The sequence below is a fragment of the Onychomys torridus genome, chromosome 18 (genome assembly GCF_903995425.1).
Source record: "Onychomys torridus chromosome 18, mOncTor1.1, whole genome shotgun sequence".
In the NCBI taxonomy this organism is placed as follows: domain Eukaryota; kingdom Metazoa; phylum Chordata; class Mammalia; order Rodentia; family Cricetidae; genus Onychomys; species Onychomys torridus.
Genome location: NC_050460.1, coordinates 59179014 through 59198979, shown reverse-complemented (window position 1 = coordinate 59198979; position 19966 = coordinate 59179014). Strand labels below are relative to the sequence as shown.

Here is a 19966-nt window from a genome sequence, read left to right as displayed (position 1 = left end):
GGATGGCAGTCCTCACACACCCACAAAGATCACACTTCTCATAGGGTTAGGAAGGGCTTGCAGAATGGGAGAGGCTAAACACACAGGGGGTGCCCTGCCATGAGCCACCGCTGGAGTCAGAGAGCAGACAGAAGCCAGGGCATAGAGAACAGCTCTCTTTCAGCACGCCTCTGTGTGTGTGTGTGTGTGTGTGTGTGTGTGTGTGTGCGCGTGCGCGCGCGCGCACGTGTGCGTGCATGTAGATGTGCACATGAGGTTCAGAGTTTGTGCATTTGTGTGTCTGAGTGTAAACGTGTGCATAACCATACATGTGTGTCCAGGACTGTATGTCCACATATGACCACATGCCACCAAAGGTCTGTTTCCTTTTCCATGCAAGCCTTCCCCAGCCCCAGCCACCTGTGCCACATGAACTGCTCCTCGGGCCACCTGCTGCCTGTCCTGTGTCTCTGTGATGCCTCATCACTGCCTGCTGCCCTCTCAAGGCTGTGAGAACCCCAGTGTGGTTCTGTTGAGATGGACTCTGTGCCCTGTGTCTGCCTCCTGCCAGCTGGCCTGCAGTGAGCCTGGAAGCTGCCAGTCCCTAGGGCTCCATGTGGCTCCTCTGCCTGCTGCTGCTCTCTCCTCTCCAGGCCCTCAAACACTGGACTTGCTGCTGTGGTCATGAGCCCAGGTGAGAACTGTGCCTCCTAGAAGGCACTCCACTGTGGTCCTGCAGAGCGTGAAAGGGCTTCTTCTATCTTCCCTTCCTGCTCTATGATATTGTGAACCTGCCTCTTCCCCTTGGAGAACACTGGAATAGCAGAGAGAGAATGGGGTGCAGCCCATGCTCATGTGGGACAGTCTGCTTAACAGTCCAGAACCACCGGTGTGGCACATTGCAGGCCATGTCTGCTAGAGCATTTCCAGGGAGGATTATTGAGAGGGTAGACCTTCCTTAAATGTGTGGTGTTGTCCCATTGGCTAAGGACCATGATAGAGTGGATATGGAAAAAGGAGAAAGGCAGGCAAGTGCTAGAATTCCTGATTGTCCTTTTCCTGGTCCATCACGGTTTGAAGGGCTCTGCTCCATAATGATGTCCTGAATTCTGGAACTGAGAGTCAAGATAAGCCTTCCCTCCTCTCAAGTGTATTTTAAAAACAACCACTGCAATGCAAAAACATCAAATGCAGAAAAATTGGTGCTGAAGAAGTCAGGACATTGCCATGAATAACCCTGGCCATTTGGCTCTCAGCCATCTGAAGTTGGTCTGTGGAAGGAATGTGTCAGGATCTGGAGCTGTGGACTGTTGCAACCCTAGAATTCTGTGAACAATGCTTAACCTGAACAACACACCTTCCTTGTCCACAACATCCAATTCTCTTAAAACTCAGGCTGGAATGCCAATAGAAACACACTCAGGCAGTAATGTGTGTACTCTTGAGGTTTCCGAAGGAAACAGGGGCTGTATTGGATGCAGGACTATAGATTCTTTATGTTATATTCTGGCAAAGGATTGTTCACATTTTGCCTGAGTCTTGGAAACAAATTTGGTGAAGAAAATTCATGACAGCAAAGTCTTTATGTAGTTGCATGGTTGTTGCTGGCTGGTTTTAGCCAGATTTACATTGAGTATTAGGTACAAAGGGTAGAGCAGAAAGATTTGGAAAACGTGCCATCTAGCCAGAAAGAGAGCAAGCTGAAAGTGTGGATGAGCAGAGTGTTGTTGTTAAAGAGACTAGCACCATTAAAGAAAGGCTAATGTCACCTACCTGCTCTTCTACTTCCTGGTACCATCATCTATGGCCACAATATGGCTTCACATCCAGCAAACACACAGAGGAACATCCAGTCTCCATTTCTCCCTTCTATGCCCCATTCTGTCCATTCTGGAATGGGGCTGTGTACTCTGGCATTAAATGTTGTACATACATAACTTGATTTTGGTGTTCTAAGGACTCACAGCTAAGAGTTTACATCAAGAGAACCTGCTAGTATTTGCTTTTATAAATGGACATGCACCTTTAAATCCCAGCACTCGGGAGGCAGAGGCAGCCAGATCTCTGTGAGCTCAAGGCCAGCCTGGTCTACAGAGAGAGTTCTAGGACATTGAGGGCTACACAGTGAAACCCTGTCTGGAAGAAACAAAACAAACAAACAAACAGACCTGCAGGCAAAGTGCCTTCCAAATATTTATGTTTATACCCATAGACTGAGGCTGTTCTCAGCATTACTCAGCAAAGTCTGCAGTGGGAAGCCATGGATACAGAGACCTGTAACTGGTCAAAGTGCTGAGGATAAGAGACTTGATTGCTCAGCCCTAGACAGAACACCCACCCACATTGTCTCTTCTCAGAGGTCTACGGAGCATCACTGGAGACAAGATGGAGCAGAAAGAATGTCAGAAGATGGTGAGGAGCACCACGAAATGCTACATGACATGGATGCTATACTCATGAAACCGAGTGGTTACTGGACAACACCAAAGCTGTCGACATCCCAGCATGGTTGGGGAGGAGCAGAAGAGGCCCCTCCCTTGGCTCAGGAGCTACTGGCAGTTACTGGCTTCAGGAGGAGCAGGGGTCATTGTCTTAGTAGGGGAGCCACTTAGGTAAGTTCCCCAAGTCAGTAAATAACTCTCCAGCCCTGCGCATGCTCATGCAAGCCCAGTAAAACTCAATAGGTTATTAAAAAGAGTAGGAGGTGAACAGGTCAGGAAGATGAAGGGAGCAGAGAGAGGGAGAGGAGGATGAAAGAGGGAAATGGGGTAAAATGAGCAAAATACATATATATAATTGCCAGAGACTCTAAATTGCCTTGAACCGCTAAAGACACTTAACATTTGAGCTGTGTTGAAACTGTTAAGACCGTTGGGAACCACAGATGGAATGGGTGAGTGTTTCTCACCATAAGATGGGCATGAACTTTGAGGAGCCAGGGGTGCAACGCTCTGATTTAAAGTGAGGCGTGTGGATATCAAGATAACTTGGGCTGACATCTGAACATTAACCTTCATTGAGAACTTGATTGGCTCTAGACTCTTATAGGAGACTGAGACAAGCCACTGGACATGTCTGTGAAGGCTTTTCTAGATAGGAATAATCGAGGTGGGTGATGCCATCCCATAGGCTGGAGGGCTGAACTGAATACAAGCAGGGATGAGGAAACAGCAGGGCACCAACATTCCTCCTTCTCTGATCCCTGACTACCATGATATGAACCTTCTCCACTCTGTCCTCAGTCACAAGGGAGTGAGCTCTCTAAACCCATGAGCCAAAATGGCACCTTCCTCTTTTAAGTTGTTTTGTTGGGGGATTTTATCAGTGTGAAAACCAGCTAACACCAAATGGGCAAAGAGGCTTCAAGTCTGCACCCCGTGCCTTCCGGCGGATGTGTCAGGAACTTACAGACTCTCCCCACCTTTGGTTCTGAATCCACTTCCACCTCCTGCTTGAGACCACAGCTGTGTGTGATGAACATGAGTGTGCAGAGCTCATGAGTGTGCACGGACATGCAAGGATGTGTGTATGTGTGTATACATGTGAGAGTGAAGGCCTGTGTGTGCTTGGGGATGCATTCGGGAGAGTTAGTTAGTTCATGATGACTGGTTCCTTTCTGGCTCAGATTCATTCACAGCCTCAATTTTAAGTACATAGCAAGTCACAGGCCACCTGGTTATTGGGGTATATGATCACGCTGCAACTTATATCTCATCCCCGGCCTACAGGTATCACAGAAAAGCCTGGGGCATGACAAAGCCAGCAGTAAGAACTCTACAGAGGGACTGGCCTGGAAAACACCCAACCCTGAAGCAAAACGAGAGAACTTCAGGCTTGCCCATCCCCAGAACCTCTATAGGGAATGATCAAATGACCCTGTAAGAGACCAGGGATAAAGCAACCCACTGGAAATGTAAAGGCTGTCCCCAACACTGTACAGAGGGAAATCAACCTGGACATACAAGACAGGCAAAAGAGACTTACACTTGAAAGCTCACACCTAAAGGATATAGAAATATGTCCACTGTTCATTCAAAGCCCAGATCTATATGCACCAACTGTGGAAGCAGCTACCCTGAATGCTGGTATCACAGGACACTGTGCTCAGTTTGTGTTGACTGTGTATTTATTACATATAATGGATCATCAGTCACAAGAAAATGAGCACCTTTGGACCACTGACAAGCAGGTGGATGAGTGATAACCAAGTCCACATCTCAGATTCTGGCATTCAGAAGCTGGCCTATGGTGAGAAAAGTCACCATGAGCCACAATATGAAACAACCAGAGAGGAAAGCTGACTGAGGACAGTGAGCATTCTCCATCCAGGAAGCTCTTGGGACAAGGGCACTTAGAGAGGGGGTAGGGTGGAATACAGAGCCATGGGAGAGGATGAGTCCGTGGCAGGGGTGTGCTCCAGAGCTTACTTAATGTGCAGGAACCTGACCACACTCATTATATCGAGCTAAACCCTCCGTGTCTTACATCTCAAGAATCATTGTGACACAGAGTCATAAAAAAGTACTAACCTGTCGGGTGGTCGTGGTACATGCCTTTAATCTCAGCACTCGGGAGGCAGAGCCAATCGGATCTCTACGAGTTCGAGGCCAGCCTGGTCTACAGAGTGAGATCCAGGACAGGCACCAAAACTACACAGAGAAACCCTGTCTTGAAAACAAAGCAAAACAAGACAAAAAAGCTCTTACATCTTTTCTGGTATGAGAGCAGCCAAGAAAGATGGACATGAAACAGGACAGACAGTGGAGTTGAACTGAAGAAACTGGTTTATTGGGCACTAAAAGTTAGAGATGGCCCTGGCGCCAGGGCACCCTTCCAAAGGGTAAGGAGAGGGGGTGGGCAGAATGTCCTTCCTCTCTGCCTCATATGCTGAACCAGCAGCCTGAGGACAGGTGCTAGGAGGGGACAGGTTGACTCATCTTCACTGGGTCACTGGTCAGCAGCAGGAGGGGGTGCTACAGGTGACAGGTCTGCAGACCAGGGTCGGGCAGGAGGGCTGGCAGCACCCGGAGGACTGGCAGGAGGAGCTCACACAGACAGGCCGGCAGCTCACAGGCACACACACAGAGGACTGGCAGGAGGGAGCCATGCACACAGTGGGCCTGCAGCTCACAGGCACACACACAGAGGACTGGCAGGAGGGAGCCATGCACACAGTGGGCCTGCAGCTCACAGGCACACAGCAGGCCACCTGGCATCTCACAGGAATGCATATAGCAGGCCTGCAGCAGGATGCCTGGCAGGGGCTGGACACACAGCAGGCTGGCTGGCAGGGGCTGGACACACAGCAGGCTGGCTGGCAGGGGCTGGACACACAGCAGGCTGGCTGGCAGGGGCTGGACACACAGCAGGATGCCTGGCAGGGGCTGGACACACAGCAGGATGCCTGGCAGGGGCTGGACACACAGCAGGATGCCTGGCAGGGGCTGGACACACAGCAGGCTGGCTGGCAGCCTGAGGAGCAGCTGGTGTGACACATGGTGGAGGCTGGCTGGTCTGGAGAAGGGTGGGAATGGCTGGAACTCCTTCCTGGGGTGGCTTTTATACCCAGCCCAGTGTCCCTCAACTACCCAGAATGCAGCTGCCCTTCCTTATTTGCTCCCTTTGTCCTCCCAGGCTGGCTTGGTTGTGTCTGTGTTTCTGTTTTTGTTTTGCCCTCAGCTTCATGGCTAATTACACCTGCTCCAAGCTCCTTCTGCACCTGGGCTCTTCCAGCACCTTCTCCATTCAGGCTTGCTCTGTTGCCGTTTGTGAGTTCTTCTTTGTGACACCCCAAAGATCCAGGAGGTCAGATGCCCCTCGCTATGGCACAGTGGTCCTCACACTACCAGAGACTGCACTTGAAGGGTTGGCAGAACCTGACAGAGCATGCTGTAGCTCAGAGATGACGTCAGATAGCACACAGGAAGGGCATGGAGAACAGCGGGGAATCGGTGTGTGTGTCTGTGTGTGTGTGTGTGTGTGTGTAGAGAGAGACTGAATGTGGGGGAGTATGAACATGTGCTTAAATGCACAAGTGGTTCAGAGTTTGTATCTGAGTGCAAATGTGTATATAGCCACACACATGTATACAGGACTGTATTTCCATGTGTGACCACTCATGCATAGATCTGTTCCTTCCTCTGCCCAGCACCCCTTCAGCCCAGCCCCGATGGGCCACATGAATGGCTCCCCAGGCTGTTTCTCTGCTTCTCTTCCACTGGCTACAACTCAAGCCAGGGCAGTGGGGACCACTGCTACCTGGAGGCCACCATACCCTGTTGCTGACTCCTGCATGCTGGCCTGCTGGGGCTCTGAATTTCCAGTCCTCTGAGTGCTGCTCTGCAGGCTCCTCCCCTCTGGCCCCTCCACCTGCTGCTCAGCTTTCTTCTCTGGTCCCTCAAATACTACGGTCATCACCATCATCAGCCTAGGTGAGCACTATCTACCATGATCAGGGAGAGCCAGGAGGGAACTCAGCTCTGTGGAGCAGGGGCATACCCAAATTCCTCCTTCCTATCTTTATTGTCATTCTTTCTGCTGACACTGAATAAAATTAGACTTCTGCCCAGATGAGTAAATGTATCAACCCTCATCCTGTTTGCAGATTCAGGACCTGCCCTTTGGAGAACATTTACCATAGAAAGAGGCTGGGAGGATAGGGGTGATGGTCCATCTTCATTGTCAACTTGATGGATTTAGAATCTCCTAGAAAGGACTGGAGAGATGGCTCAATGGTTAAGAACACTTGACTGCTCTTCCAGAGGTCCTGAGTTCAATTCCCGGCAACCACATGGTAGCTCACAATCATCTGTAGTGAGATCTGATGCCCTCTTCTGTTGTGCATGAGGACAGAGCACTCAAGTACGTGAAATAACAAAAATAAATCTTTCAGAATCCCCTAGGAGACAGAGGCACGCTCTAAGACCTGTCCATGTGTCTTCATGGAGGATTGGCTGAGAGGATAGACCTCCTTGACCCTGGTCATGATCTATCCCATGGGCCGAGGGACTAAGGGACTAGATGGACTAAGGGAATGGGAAAGTCAAGCTAGCAACACCATTCCTAGTCTGCTGTCACATAGCCCATCATGACATGAACTGCTCTGCCACCCATGATGGACTGAACCTCTGAGATCAGGGGCCAGAATGACTCCTTCTCCCCTTAAGTGGCTGCATTGAGCATTTCATTACAGCGAACACAAAGGTAACCAACAGAGAAGGTGAGTATTGGAGACGTCAGGACGCTGCTGGGACTAACAAACACTGGCCATGTGGTTCTTGGGCCTCTGGTTCCTTTGTGGACAGAATGTGTAAGAGCTCTAACTTTGTAAGCTCAAGGGTGCTATAAACAGAACCAATGGGTCTTCCTGGTGGGTCTCGGAAGACCAGAATACCAACAGAAATTCAGACAGGAGGGCGTGCTCTTGAGGTTTCATATGGGAGAAGGATGCTACTGGGACCAGAGGCCATTTGTGTGCTGTGGGATGTTCTGTATGTCAAATGTGTTGCTCTGATTGGTTAAAATAAATAAAGTGCTGATTGGCCAGTAGCCAGGCAGGAAGTATAAGCAGGACAAGCAGAGAAGAGAATTCGGGGAACAGGAAGGCAGAGGGAGACACTGCCAACCACCTCCATGACAAGAAAGATGTAAGGTACTGGTAAGCCACAAGCCACATGGCAAAGTATAGATTAATAGAAATGGGCTAAATATAAGAGTAGGAGCTAGACAACGGTAGGCCTGAGCTAATGGCCAAGCAGTTTAAGTAATATAAACGTCTGAGTGATTATTTTATATGTGGGTTATGGAACCACGGGGGCTTGGTTACACCTGGAGAGAAGATCTCCAGCTACATTCATGTGTTGCTCTTGGAAAGGATTTGTGTGCCTTTTATCACCTCAAAGCATAAATTCCAAGTAACGAACAAATTAATTGGATGGAAAAAATTTCAAGATGGCAAAGGTGGTGGCTTGGTTATTGCTGGCTGCTTTTAGCCAGATATATAATGAGAATTAAGATAAGGAAGAAAGGAAGGGAGGGAGGGAGGGAGGAAAGGAAGGAGAGAGAAAGAAGGAAGGAAAGAAAGAAAGGAAGGGAGAGAAGGAGGGAAGGAGGGAGAGGGAGGGAGGGAGGGAAAGAAGGAGAAAGAGAAGGAAGGAAATAAAGGAAGGAAGGAAGGAAGGAAGGAAGGAAGGAAGGAAGGAAGGAAGGAAGGAAAGCAGATGAAAATTAGGCAGCCTGGCCACTAGACTGGAAGCAGTTAGCATGCTGTGCTGAGGACCATGTAGTTGTTAAATAGATTAACACCAGGGGTTGGGGATTTAGCTCAGTCGCAGAGCGCTTGCCTAGCAAGAGCAAAGCCCTAGGTTTGGTCCTCAGCTCCAATCAAAAAGAGAGAGAGAGAGAGAGAGAGAGAGAGAGAGAGAGAGAGAGAGAGATTAACACCATTAAAGGAAAGCCACTTGGCACTAGGACAACAAGAAAATGGCCAGACCCCACCTTTCGAAGGTTCAGGATGAGAACAGGAGCCAAGTTGCTCTTTCCTGCCCCAGCAGTAAGAAAAGTAAACACGCAAGGGCTGGCCAGAGCTGACACTAGAGTCAGCCGCAGAGGCTCCAGATTCTTTATTAGTCACTTTGTCACTGTGACAAATTACTCAACAAGAAGCAGTTTAAGGGAGGAAGGGCTTATTTCATCTCACGGCTCAGAGGGATAAAGTCCGTCATGGTGAGGAAGTCATGGCAGCTGGTCACATTGCCATTGGCAGTCACACGCAGAGAGGGGGATATTGTGGTGCTCAGCAGAGAGAGAGGGAAAGCTGGTGCTCAGCTCACTTTCTCCTTTTTATGCAGTCCAGAACCCCAGCCCATGATTGGTGCCAACCACATTTAGGGTGGGTCTCCCCATTTCCATTGACCTAATCTAGATAATTGCTCACATGCATGCCCAAAGATGTCTCTTATAGATTATAGATTCAGTCAAGTTAATAGTTGATATTAACTATCAGAGAATTCCTTTGTTTCTCAGTCTCTAAATGTAATTTTACCTTCCAATGAGGCACCAGATTCTAAGCATGTGTGAGTGTAAAGCACACAGGGTATGTGGATATATGGAGATACATAGGTGTTTCATAAAATGTGGATATGTTTGAGGGAGTGTGTGTGTGTGTGTGTGTGTGTGTGTGTGTGTGTGCTTAAGCATGAAGGAGGCACAGAAATGTGTGTAAGATTGTGGTGCCTGAACGTTTATACATGAGCAAGCTTCTCTGTGTGTGATTGCATTTCACTGTGTGATTCTGAGTGTGTGAAGACGTGTATGAGAGTGCATATATGTATGATTGTGTGTGCACTGGCCTGTGTGTACACATGAAGAAGGGTGTGTGTTCAGGACTGTTATCCCATGATGAATGATTCTATATATGATTTATTTTCATTCAGATCCCTCATGCAATCAACACAGTGTGTCCTTGACCACGTAGGCATCTGGATTATAAATGACTTTTACAACTCATGTGTTAAGGTAGGTGGCTGGCACTGAGAACTCCACAGAGGGACGGGTTCAGGACAGTGTCCAGGGCTTTGGCAGAACCTAGGAACTGTCGACCTGCTGTTCTATGAGGAATGAGCACAACAGACTGCAGGAGACTGAGGGTGAAGCTTTGCACAGGAGAGAAGGAACTGTAACCAACACTACCCAAGGAAAGAGTGACCCCAGGATGTCAACATCATGACTATGAGCAACACAAAAGTGCCAGCCTGAGGCACAGGATGCAGCTAACTTGATCCACTGAAAACACAGAACAGAGCTCACCTGACTCTAGAAGCAGCTGCATCAAGCATGAGTGGAGGTTGGATGGTGTGTCCGTCCACACTGGAAGTGACACGAGGGGCTTATTGTATCTGGTCATCAAGAACAAATAGGCAGGCATGCCACAGTGGCGGTGGTGATTGACAAGTTCACATCACAGAACCAAGATCCAGCTTTCAAGAGCTGCCAAGCAGGAAGAGAGTCATCGTGACACATGGCACAGCACGTCCCAAGAGAAGAGGGAAATACAGCTGTGGATGATCCAGCCGATCTAACATCTGCTACCTATGCATCCCCAGCTGCACTGGGGAAGGAGACCTGGGGGAGGCAGGATGGAGCCACAGAGATGAGGGACCATGGCAGGGGCCATGTGTTCAAGGGCAGACAGACAGGGCAGGGATGTGACCACATCCACTTTGTCAAGCCATGTCCTCTGTCCTGCATTCCACCTAATGAGGAGCCACACTGAGGCTGGATCCTAGGGAGCACTGATAGTAGAGGCTTTCTGATACCAAAGCAACTATACACACAGACAGACAGGAACCAAGACAGACACGTAGAGCTGACTAGAGAAGACACTTTATTTGGTAGAGGGGGTAAGAGAGAAACATCTGAGGTAAGACATTCTTAGAGAGGGGCAGGTCCGGGGAATCTGCATTCTCTCACAGTTCCAGGATAGCCTGGACATGCTTCCCCACTTGCCTCATGCCAAACCCAATCATGGAAGAAGGAGGTGCGTGGGGATAGATGGTGACAGCAACTGGTTTGGGACAATGGTCAGCAGCAGGAAGGGGTGCTACAGGTGACAGGTCTGCAGACCAGGGTGGGGCAGGAGGGCTGGCAGCACCCAGAGGACTGGCAGGAGGAGCTCACACAGACAGGCCGGCAGCTCACAGGCACACACACAGAGGACTGGCAGGAGGGAGCCATGCACACAGTGGGCCTGCAGCTCACAGGCACACAGCAGGCCACCTGGTATCTCACAGGAATGCATATAGCAGGCTGGCAGGGGCTGGACACACAGCAGGCTGGCTGGCAGGGGCTGGACACACAGCAGGATGCCTGGCAGGGGCTGGACACACAGCAGGATGCCTGGCAGGGGCTGGACACACAGCAGGCTGGCTGGCAGCCTGAGGAGCAGCTGGTGTGACACATGGTGGAAGCTGGCTGGTCTGGAGGAGGGTGAGGATGTCTGCAGCTCCTGCCCACGGTGGCTTTTATACCCAGCTCAGTGCCCCAACTACCCAGAATGCCACTGCTCTTCCTTATTTGCTTCCCTGTCCTCCCAGGTTGGCTTTGCTGTTGTCTGTTCTCCTGCTTTGTTTACCCTCAGCTTCATGGCTAATTACACCTGCTCCAGCTCCTGCTCTGCCTGGGCTCCCACCCATCCTCCCCTGGGGCCTTCTGGATTCTACCAAGCTCCAGCACTTCCTGATTTCCTCACATGAGATCCCAGAGACCCAGGAGTCCAGAAGTTCTCCCTGCAGGATGGCAGTCCTCACACACCCACAAAGATCACACTTCTCATAGGGTTAGGAAGGGCTTGCAGAATGGGAGAGGCTGAACACAGGGGGTGCCCTGCCATGAGCCACAGCTGGAGTCAGAGAGCAGACAGAAGCCAGGGCATAGAGAACAGCTCTCTTTCAGCATGCCTCTGTGTGTGTGTGTGTGTGTGTGTGTGTGTGTGCATGTAGATGTGCACATGAGGTTCAGAGTTTGTGCATTTGTGTGTCTGAGTGTAAATGTGTGCATAACCATACATGTGTGTCAGGACTGTATGTCCATGTGTGACCACATGCCACCAAAGGTCTATTTCCTTTTCCACGCAAACCTTCCCCAGCCCCAGCCACCTGTGCCACATGAACTGCTCCTTGGGCCACCAAGGCTACCTGTCCTGTGTCTCTGTGATGCCTCATCACTGCCTGCTGCCCTCTCAAGGCTGTGAGAACCCTAGTGTGGTTCTGTTGAGACAGACTCTGTGCCCTGTGTCTGCCTCCTGCCAGCTGGCCTGCAGTGAGTCTGGAAGCTGCCAGTTCCTAGGGTGCTGCCAGCCCTCCTGCTCTGCCTGACCCTTCCAGCCCCTCCTCTGCCTGCTGCTGCTCTCCTCTCCAGGCCCTCAAACTTGCCTGCATGAGAACTGCCACTCTGGCCAAGACTCCATCATGACTGTGTTGATTTAGGAATGGTCTCATCTCTCCGAACCTCTCATTGCGGTGTTGGGGCACCGCCCAAATGCCTGTTTCCTAGTCTTGCTGTCTTTCCTCCTAGCTATAAAGAAAATTAGACCACCCCTGTGTGATCAAAGGTTTGACCCTCTTTTTGTTCTGCTTTCTCCTGTTCTGAACCCTCTTCTGGATCCCACCCCCAGATCCTAGCAACCAGAAGGAGTCAGAGAGAGGCCTGAGGCTAGTGCCATGGAGAGACAGTAAGAAGACTCATCTTCACTATCAACTTGAATAGATTTAGAATCTCCTAGGAGACAGAGGCACATCTCCTGCATGTCTGTGAGCGTTTCCAGGGAGAATTAACTGAGAGTCTAGATGATCTTTGAAGGGGGGTGGCTACCTCCAAGTGGGCCAGGATAAAAATGGAAAAAGAAGAAAGCCAATCAGTTACAAATATTCTCATCTCTCTCTTGTGGTCCATTGAGACTGTTGTGCTCCCCCATGATGGACTGAACTCTCTGAATCCAAGAGCTAAACACCTCCTTCATCCAGTTAAGTTGCTTTATTCAGCATAGCTATACAAAAATGACTAATACAGAAAATTGGTCTGAGAAGCCAGGAAACTGCTGTGACTAACCCTGATTATGTGGTTCTTAGGCCTTTGACTGGAGTCTGGATAGATTTATAGGAGTTTTGACATATGGGCTTTATATGCTAGAACTCAAATGCTAGACAAAGAACTAATGAGGCATCCAGGTGAGAAGTCAAGACCAGATTGCCAACAGAAATTTGACAGAAGGATGTGCTCATCAAATTTCAGGATGCTGTTGGGAACTGGACCAGAAGCCATGCACAGGATAGTCTGCAAGAGATTTTCCTCTGTGTCTAAAAGTGCTATGTGAGGCTGGGTTTATAGTGGTGGCTGAATTAACCACTCAAGACATTAGAGAATTCATACAAAGGCCTGGTTATTGCTGGAGGCTTTTAGACAGATTTGTAGTAGAATCAAGAAATAAAAGCAAAGCAGAAAGATCCGAAAGCCACGCAGCCTGGCCAGAAAGGGAGCAATCAGAGAGCTGTGGCTGAGGAGGGTGTGGTTGCTAAAGAGACTGACACCCCTAAAGAGAAGCCAACCACTTTGTCCTGGGACAAGAGAAAACTGGCCAGATTCTACCCATCCAAGGCTCCAGAATGAGAACGTGAGCCAAGGCCAAGCCCGCCCTTTCAGTATTGTGTCCTTTATTATGCCCCAGTGATGAGAAAAGTCAACACCGCAGGGCTGGCAGGACCTCTGCCTGTGCCTCTGAGCAGCAGTGAGACATTCTTGTGATTTCTTCCCGTCTCAGTGAAGAGACGAGAATGGTTCGCATGAGTGAGTGAGTGAAAAGTGTGTGTGTCCACAGAGAGACACACATGCTGTGTGTCTGCAGAAGCATGCATACATGTGAAGAAGTGTGAACGCCTGTATGTGTGCTAAAACACGGGGGGTGGGGGAATGTGTGTTTAAATGTGAGTGTCTGAATATACAGGCATGACTGAGCCTACACAGGTGTGTGTGTGTGTGTTTTTCGTGTGTGTCCTTTATGTTCATGAGGGTTTGAGTACAAGATTTTATATATATGTGTGTGTGTGTGTGTGTGTGTGTGTGTGTGTGTGTGTGTGCATGTGTATGTGTGTAACCTGGGTGTGAACACATCATAGGTGCATGGAGTGTGCTGTATGTGTGGGACAGTTAGTCAGTTTTAGGGAAAGCGTTTATTTAAACAGCACAGATGCCTGGTGACCTTGGATGCTAAGGAATTAAAAAACAACATTTGCAACTCAAGTCTCAGGGCCAGCCTGCTGGGAATAAAGGAAAAGGTCAGAGCTCAAGGCAGCCAAGTTGGGAACTCTAGGACCACAGGTCCAGGATGGTGTCATGGGATGCAGCAGAGGCTGAGATCCCCATGCCTGCCTGTCTTAGGAACCTCCACAAGGGACAATCACAACAGAACACAGAGACCGGGCATGGAACCAGCCAATGGAAACAGATAGTCATCAACACTTCCCAGAGGGAAACCTTCCCCAGAGTGAGCTATAGAGGGGATGGTCCATCTCCACTGTTAACATAACAGAATTTAAAGTCGCCATGGAAACACGCTTCTGTGTATGCTGAATATTATGTTTCTAGAAAGGTTTCACCGAGGAGAAAATACTCCCCTTAAATGTAGGCAGCACAAGCACTATTCTGTGAGCTGGGATTCCAGACCGAATTAAAAGGAAAAAGCGAACCAAGCACCAGCATGCATCGCTCTCTGCTTCCTGACTGCAGATCAATGTGAGCAAGCACCTCATCCTCTTGCCACTGTGACTATCCCATCATGAAGGGCTGTACCCTCAAACCGTGAGCCAAAATAAACCCTTCCTTCAGGTTACCTTCACTGGATATTCTGTCCCAGGAAGAGGGACAGAGAAACTAACATGATCATTGAAAATCATCTGAAAAAGAAAGCACGTGTTAGAAGAACACACAGAAGTGACCCACGCCACAAAAAGATACAGAATGGTACACACGTGGCTCCAGCAGGGGCCACCCTGAGAAGTTAGTGGAACATGTGTGTTCCAGCTGCGTTATAAGGAAGTAACTAGATAGATGTGTGTCTGTCATATTGTAATTGATCAACAATGAGAAAATGGGCATAAATTTCCCCAGTACTGAGAAAGTGATTCAGAGCACAACAGTTTGTACAGCTGAAATTCAAACATCTCAGAGCTGCCCAGTAGGAATACAGTCACTGTAACCTGGGACACAGGATATCCCCAGAGGAAATAGAAAACCTTTTATAAACACTCTAGGACTCACCATGCATGAGCCCCCCTATAGGTACCATTTGAGAGGCAAGCAGGAGCAGGCACTGCAGTTGAGATACAGTGAGTCCATCACAGGACCACAGGGATGCCAGAGGCATAAACATGCCCACTCATCAACCATGCCCTCCTCTCTGCATGCTACCTCCTAAGGAACCACGGTGAGGCAACATCATTAGAAACCACTGGTATTACATGCTTCCTGATGCCAATGAAGCCAGGACAGACAGACAGGAACCAGGACAGACAAGCATAGCTGAGTAGAAAAGCTACTTTATTTGACACATTGCTAAGAGAAGGGTCCTGGAGCCAGGACATCCTTAAAGAAGGGCAGGGGGAGAGGTATCTTTATCATCCCACTGTGTTCTCTCCCAAGTCCCAGGGTGAGCTCTGTGTGCTTCCAACCTGTTTCAGGTGCAGAACCACTGCCACAGAGGAGGGGACAGATGTGTCCCATTTGCACTGGCAGCAACTGGTTTGGAGACACTGGTCAGCAGCAGGTGGGGGTGCTACAGGTGACAGGTCTGCAGACCAGGGTGGGGCAGGAGGGCTGGCAGCACCCAGAGGACTGGCAGGAGGAGCTCACACAGACAGGCCGGCAGCTCACAGGCACACACCCAGAGGACTGGCAGGAGGGAGCCATGCACACAGTGGGCCTGCAGCTCACAGGCACACAACAGGGCACCTGGCACCTCACAGGAATGCATATAGCAGGCCTGCAGCAGGATGCCTGGCAGGGGCTGGACACATAGCAGGCTGGCTGGCAGGGGCTGGACACACAGCAGGATGCCTGGCAGGGGCTGGACACACAGCAGGATGCCTGGCAGGGGCTGGACACACAGCAGGATGCCTGGCAGGGGCTGGACACACAGCAGGATGCCTGGCAGGGGCTGGACACACAGCAGGCTGGCTGGCAGCCTGAGGAGCAGCTGGTGTGACACATGGTGGAGGTTGGCTGGTCAGGAGGAGAGTGATGATGTCTGCAGCTCCTGCCCAGGGTGGCTTTTATACCCAGCCCAGGGCCCCTCAACTACCCAGAATGCAGCTGCCCTTCCTTATTTGCTCCCTTTGTCCTCCCAGCCTAGCTTTGCTATTGCTCATGCTCTTGATTGCCCAACTGCGTGACTAACGCAGCTCTCCAGCTGCTGCTACATCTAGGCTCCCAAGCCATCCTCTCCTGGTACCATGAGGATTCTTCCATGCCCCGTGAATTCCTGATTTCCTTACATGAGCTCACAGAAGTCCAGGAGTCCAGATGTCCTCCCTGTGGGACAACAGTCCCCCCACAACCACGGAGATTTTTCTTTGCCTGTGGTCTGGAAGGCTCTGCAATACATAGGAGGCTGGACACAGTGAGTGCCCTCATTCATCCTGGGGAAAGGCGGGTTGCATCAGGCACATCCTCAGAAAGCAGATAAAGCTAATACAGGTTCACAGTGGCCACAGTCCTCCTTTTGGTGTGTTCAGCAGTGAGCTGCACGTACCATCATGAAAGGCAGTTCTCTAGTGGGGCCTATAGGGGTCCACACAAGGCACTCGGGACTGGGGAAGAGGTATCTGAATGGGCCCCGGGTCTTTGGATGCCTCTCTGGATGAGATGAGGAGATACAGGCACTCATGTGAGGCTGACTCTTCCTCCTTGGCACTCAACCCACCCTTCTACAGAACAGAGGCCGCTCATATATTGTTACCACCCTCCGCCCTCCCAGCACCTGCTGTAAGACACAGAGGAAGAGTCCAAAGTCACTCTCAGGAAAGGTTTCATGTTTCTTTGTTTCCACTTAACTCCATCCTTGACAGGACTGAAACTTTGAGACAAGAAGAAGATGCTATGCTAGAAGATGCCAGCCAGGATTGCAAACATGCTCCATAGCTATGTTCCTAGCTTCCTAATAATCAGTTCAGCTATGGGCAATGTCTGAGCATCATTCCAGCCCCTGCTTGCCCTCCCCTCTTCCTTCAGAAGTGGAGAAGATGTCACACTGGAAAGAAGCAGACATTGGTTCCCAAGGCCAGACCATCCCAGCAGACTACCTGACTCCATGAACCAAGGCTATGGGCTTCTAGGTTAGGCTGGTGTGGGTGGGAGAGCCAGCCTCACTGACTTCTAGCCACTGCACACCTTAGCCACATCCTCCAAGCTCTTAGCACTAGTAAGGAGGTAGACCAGATGTCTGTCACAATGGCAGCTTTCCCTTGGGAGCTCCCCATTGAAGCTGAGGAGAGGGGTCCTCAAAGACCTGCTAAAACCACAGCCTCTGCTGCATGAACCAGGACCTTTGGGAACAGAGGACTGAAAGTCAAGAGTGCAGCAAACCTGAAACCCTGATGGAATGGACAGCTGAGGAGCCCTCCCTTAACTACATGGCTGGTGCACAGGTAGATGCCCACACTCAGACAGGGCTAGACTGAGGTTCACATTAGCTCCTGAGTCAAATGAACCCCAGTGTTGCCCAGCTCTCTGCCAACCCAACATCACAATGAAATGTGGTCAGTGGGTGAGAGGAAATCCAAAGTGGGCAAGAGAAGCATCTAGAACATGGGCAGGATGTACCCCAGAGAGAGCTTGGGGTAGGTTGAGGGGATCAGAGCTAGACCACAGCAGAGGAGCCACCACAGGATTGAATAGACTCTCCCAGAATCCAACTGGGACCCAAGACCACTGTGCTTGAGCCTAGAGCAAGACTCACTGCTGACACCCCAATCCAATCCACAGGATTTCAGGGACATGGGTGGGATCTTGAGTGGAGGCTGAGTGGGTTTCCACATTTGCATTAAAGCCAGGCCTACACAAGCTCAAAATAATTGACTAACAACTAACTGGCTGTCTGCTTGAACAAAAATCATAGTCACAAGAGGATAATAGAACCCAGAGTCTCCGAACGTATTTCCATAAATAACCAGAGACAAAAGATTTTGTGATGTAAATCACCTTCCTAAGTCAAAGCAACCAGTAGAAAGAACCTGGGATGATCTCATCAAAGATGTGCAGTCAGTGACCACAAGCAGCTGTTCCATGTCCAAAGATCAAAGAAAAACATTATCTTCATGCATGAATAGGTAGAGATTCCCAGGAGAGAAATGGACTTAATCCAACAAAAGAGAATTCTAAAACTGAGATGTTCAATCGCTGAAATTTAAATACACACTGAGCAAGCCTGATAGCAGATTCAAGAAAGAAGAAATGTCAGTGGACCTGAAACACCCACAGAAGTCATTCCATCAAAAACAGATGAGCTGAGAGAGAGAGAGAGAGAGAGAGAGAGAGAGAGAGAGAGAGAGAGAGAGATGACGTGCTGGTGAGATGGCACAGCAAGTGGGACACATGCGCCCAAACCTCATGACCTGAGTTCAATCCTGAACCACCAAGGTGGAGAGGCTAGACAGAGACAAGTTGTCCTCTCATACACAGACACACAGACACACAGACACACAGACACACACACATACATACACATACACACATACACCACACACATATACACACACACCACACACTCACACATACACACACACACATACACCACACACATATACACAACACACACACACACACACACACACACACACACACACACACACACACACACATTTTTAAGTTTGGGGCTGGAAAGATGGTTCAGTAGTTAAGAGTACTTACTGCTTTTGGAGCAGACCAGAGTTCAGTTCCCAGTACCCATGTTGAGCAGCATATGTCACCTGCAACTCCAACACTCTCATCTGGCCTCTGTGGGCACTCACATGTACATACACTCACACAGACATAGACACATAAATAAGAGTAAAAGTACATGTTTTTTTTAACTAAACTAAAATAAAAACTGTGTTGGCTAGTTTTATGTCAACTTGATGCAAGCTGGAGTCATTTGGGAAGAGACCTCTCCACTGAGTAAATGCTCCCACCAGACTGGCCTGTGGGACAGCCTGTGATACATATGATGGTTGATGTGGGAAGGCCCACCTCACCATGGGTGGTGATCCTCAGTTATGTAGGAAAGCAGACTGAAGCTGGGTACATGCTGTTAATGCCAGCACTGGGGAGGCGGAGGCAGGGGGATCTCTGTGAGTTTGAGACCAGCCTGGTCTACAGAAAGGGTTACAGAACAGCCAGAGCTACACAGAGGAACCCTGTCTTGGGCATGGGGTCCGGGGCGGGGGTGGGGGGAGAAAGAAAGCTGAGCAGGCCAGAAAACAGCGTTCCTACATGGCCTTGACTTCCGTTCCTGCCTTGAGCTTCTGTCCTGATTTCCCTCGGTGATGGAGTGTGACCTGAGAAATGTAAGATGAAATAAAACCTTTCTTCCCCAAGTTGACTGTCCATCATCAGCCCTTCCAAAGGACAGCAGATGGCTGTAAGGGAGCCCACAGTCCTGAAGGGCACTACGATTGTGGAGGAGTTGACCTCCCTTCTCCCACTGCTAGTCAGGATAAAGGATGATAGCAGCTGCCAGTCAGCTGACCCAGGGTTACTCTGGAGAGGTAGAACCCACAGGGGCTCAGTCAGCAAGCTCAGCCAGAGGGATGGAGTAGCTGCAGGCCTGCGCCTGGCCAGACCACCAAAGGCTGAGTGTGTGGCATCCTGCACTCACCCCTAATCGAGGAAAGTTAGCATTTGAGGCAGGAGAGGCTGAGGCTCCTGGGGAGTGGGAGCTCCCAGCCTCCACCCCATCCTGGCCCCTCCTCCTGCTCTTACTCCACAATGAAACTGACTATTGGCAGACTACCTCAATCCGGGAATTCCAAGAGGCTGCCCCTCGGCTCTAGTGGACATGTTGAAAAAGAGAGTCACAACAGCCAAGGCCACCCCACCCTCAACCACTCATGGGGAAGGCTTCTGGCATGGGAAAAAACAGGAAGGGGCTGGAGAGATGGCTCAGCAGTTAAGAATACTTGCTGTTCTTCCAGAGGACCTGGGTTCGATTCCCAGTACCTGCATGGCCGCTCACAACTATTTATAACTCCAATACCAGGGGATCTGACACCCTCTTCCAGCCTCCACAGACACCAGATACCGGTGCACAGACATACATACAAGCAAAACACCCATAAACCTGGTTGGGAGGGAGGGGGATAAGGAGAGGTAAATGGGGAAGGGAGAGAGAGACTGATTGATTGGTTCTATAAAGACAGTGGGATGCCGCCATGCCCCATAGGGACCAACAGGATGGCAA

The 19966-nt window shown here is 49.9% G+C and overlaps 3 protein-coding genes across 13 annotated transcripts; all 3 read right to left on the bottom strand.

Annotated features, from left to right (window-relative positions):
- Positions 1–4933: 4933 nt before the first annotated feature.
- Positions 4934–5476, bottom strand: LOC118569311 (keratin-associated protein 12-1). Of its 6 annotated transcripts, none has more exons than XM_036167027.1 (3): positions 5354–5476; positions 5160–5263; positions 4934–5099 (listed from the first exon to the last, which is right to left on the bottom strand). In XM_036167027.1, the coding sequence occupies exons 1-3, from the start codon at positions 5474–5476 to the stop codon at positions 4934–4936; spliced, it is 393 nt and encodes a 130-aa protein (XP_036022920.1). The 6 variants fall into 6 exon arrangements, with proteins under 6 accessions (XP_036022920.1, XP_036022923.1, XP_036022921.1 ...); XM_036167030.1 differs by having other exon boundaries at positions 5160–5233; positions 5402–5476; XM_036167028.1 differs by having other exon boundaries at positions 5160–5293; positions 5414–5476.
- Positions 5477–10560: 5084 nt separating this feature from the next.
- On the bottom strand, positions 10561–10938 carry LOC118569334 (keratin-associated protein 12-1-like). Of its 2 annotated transcripts, none has more exons than XM_036167087.1 (2): positions 10846–10938; positions 10561–10755 (listed from the first exon to the last, which is right to left on the bottom strand). In XM_036167087.1, exons 1-2 carry the CDS (start codon positions 10936–10938, stop codon positions 10561–10563), a joined length of 288 nt encoding a protein of 95 aa, XP_036022980.1. The 2 variants fall into 2 exon arrangements, with proteins under 2 accessions (XP_036022980.1, XP_036022979.1); XM_036167086.1 differs by having other exon boundaries at positions 10561–10815; positions 10876–10938.
- A 4347-nt stretch (positions 10939–15285) lies between these two features.
- Positions 15286–15738, bottom strand: LOC118569335 (keratin-associated protein 12-1-like). 5 transcript variants are annotated; one of them, XM_036167088.1, is made up of 2 exons: positions 15586–15738; positions 15286–15525 (listed from the first exon to the last, which is right to left on the bottom strand). In XM_036167088.1, exons 1-2 carry the CDS (start codon positions 15736–15738, stop codon positions 15286–15288), a joined length of 393 nt encoding a protein of 130 aa, XP_036022981.1. The 5 variants fall into 5 exon arrangements, with proteins under 5 accessions (XP_036022981.1, XP_036022982.1, XP_036022983.1 ...); XM_036167089.1 differs by having other exon boundaries at positions 15616–15738; XM_036167090.1 differs by having other exon boundaries at positions 15646–15738.
- Between the last annotated feature and the right edge of the window lie 4228 nt (positions 15739–19966).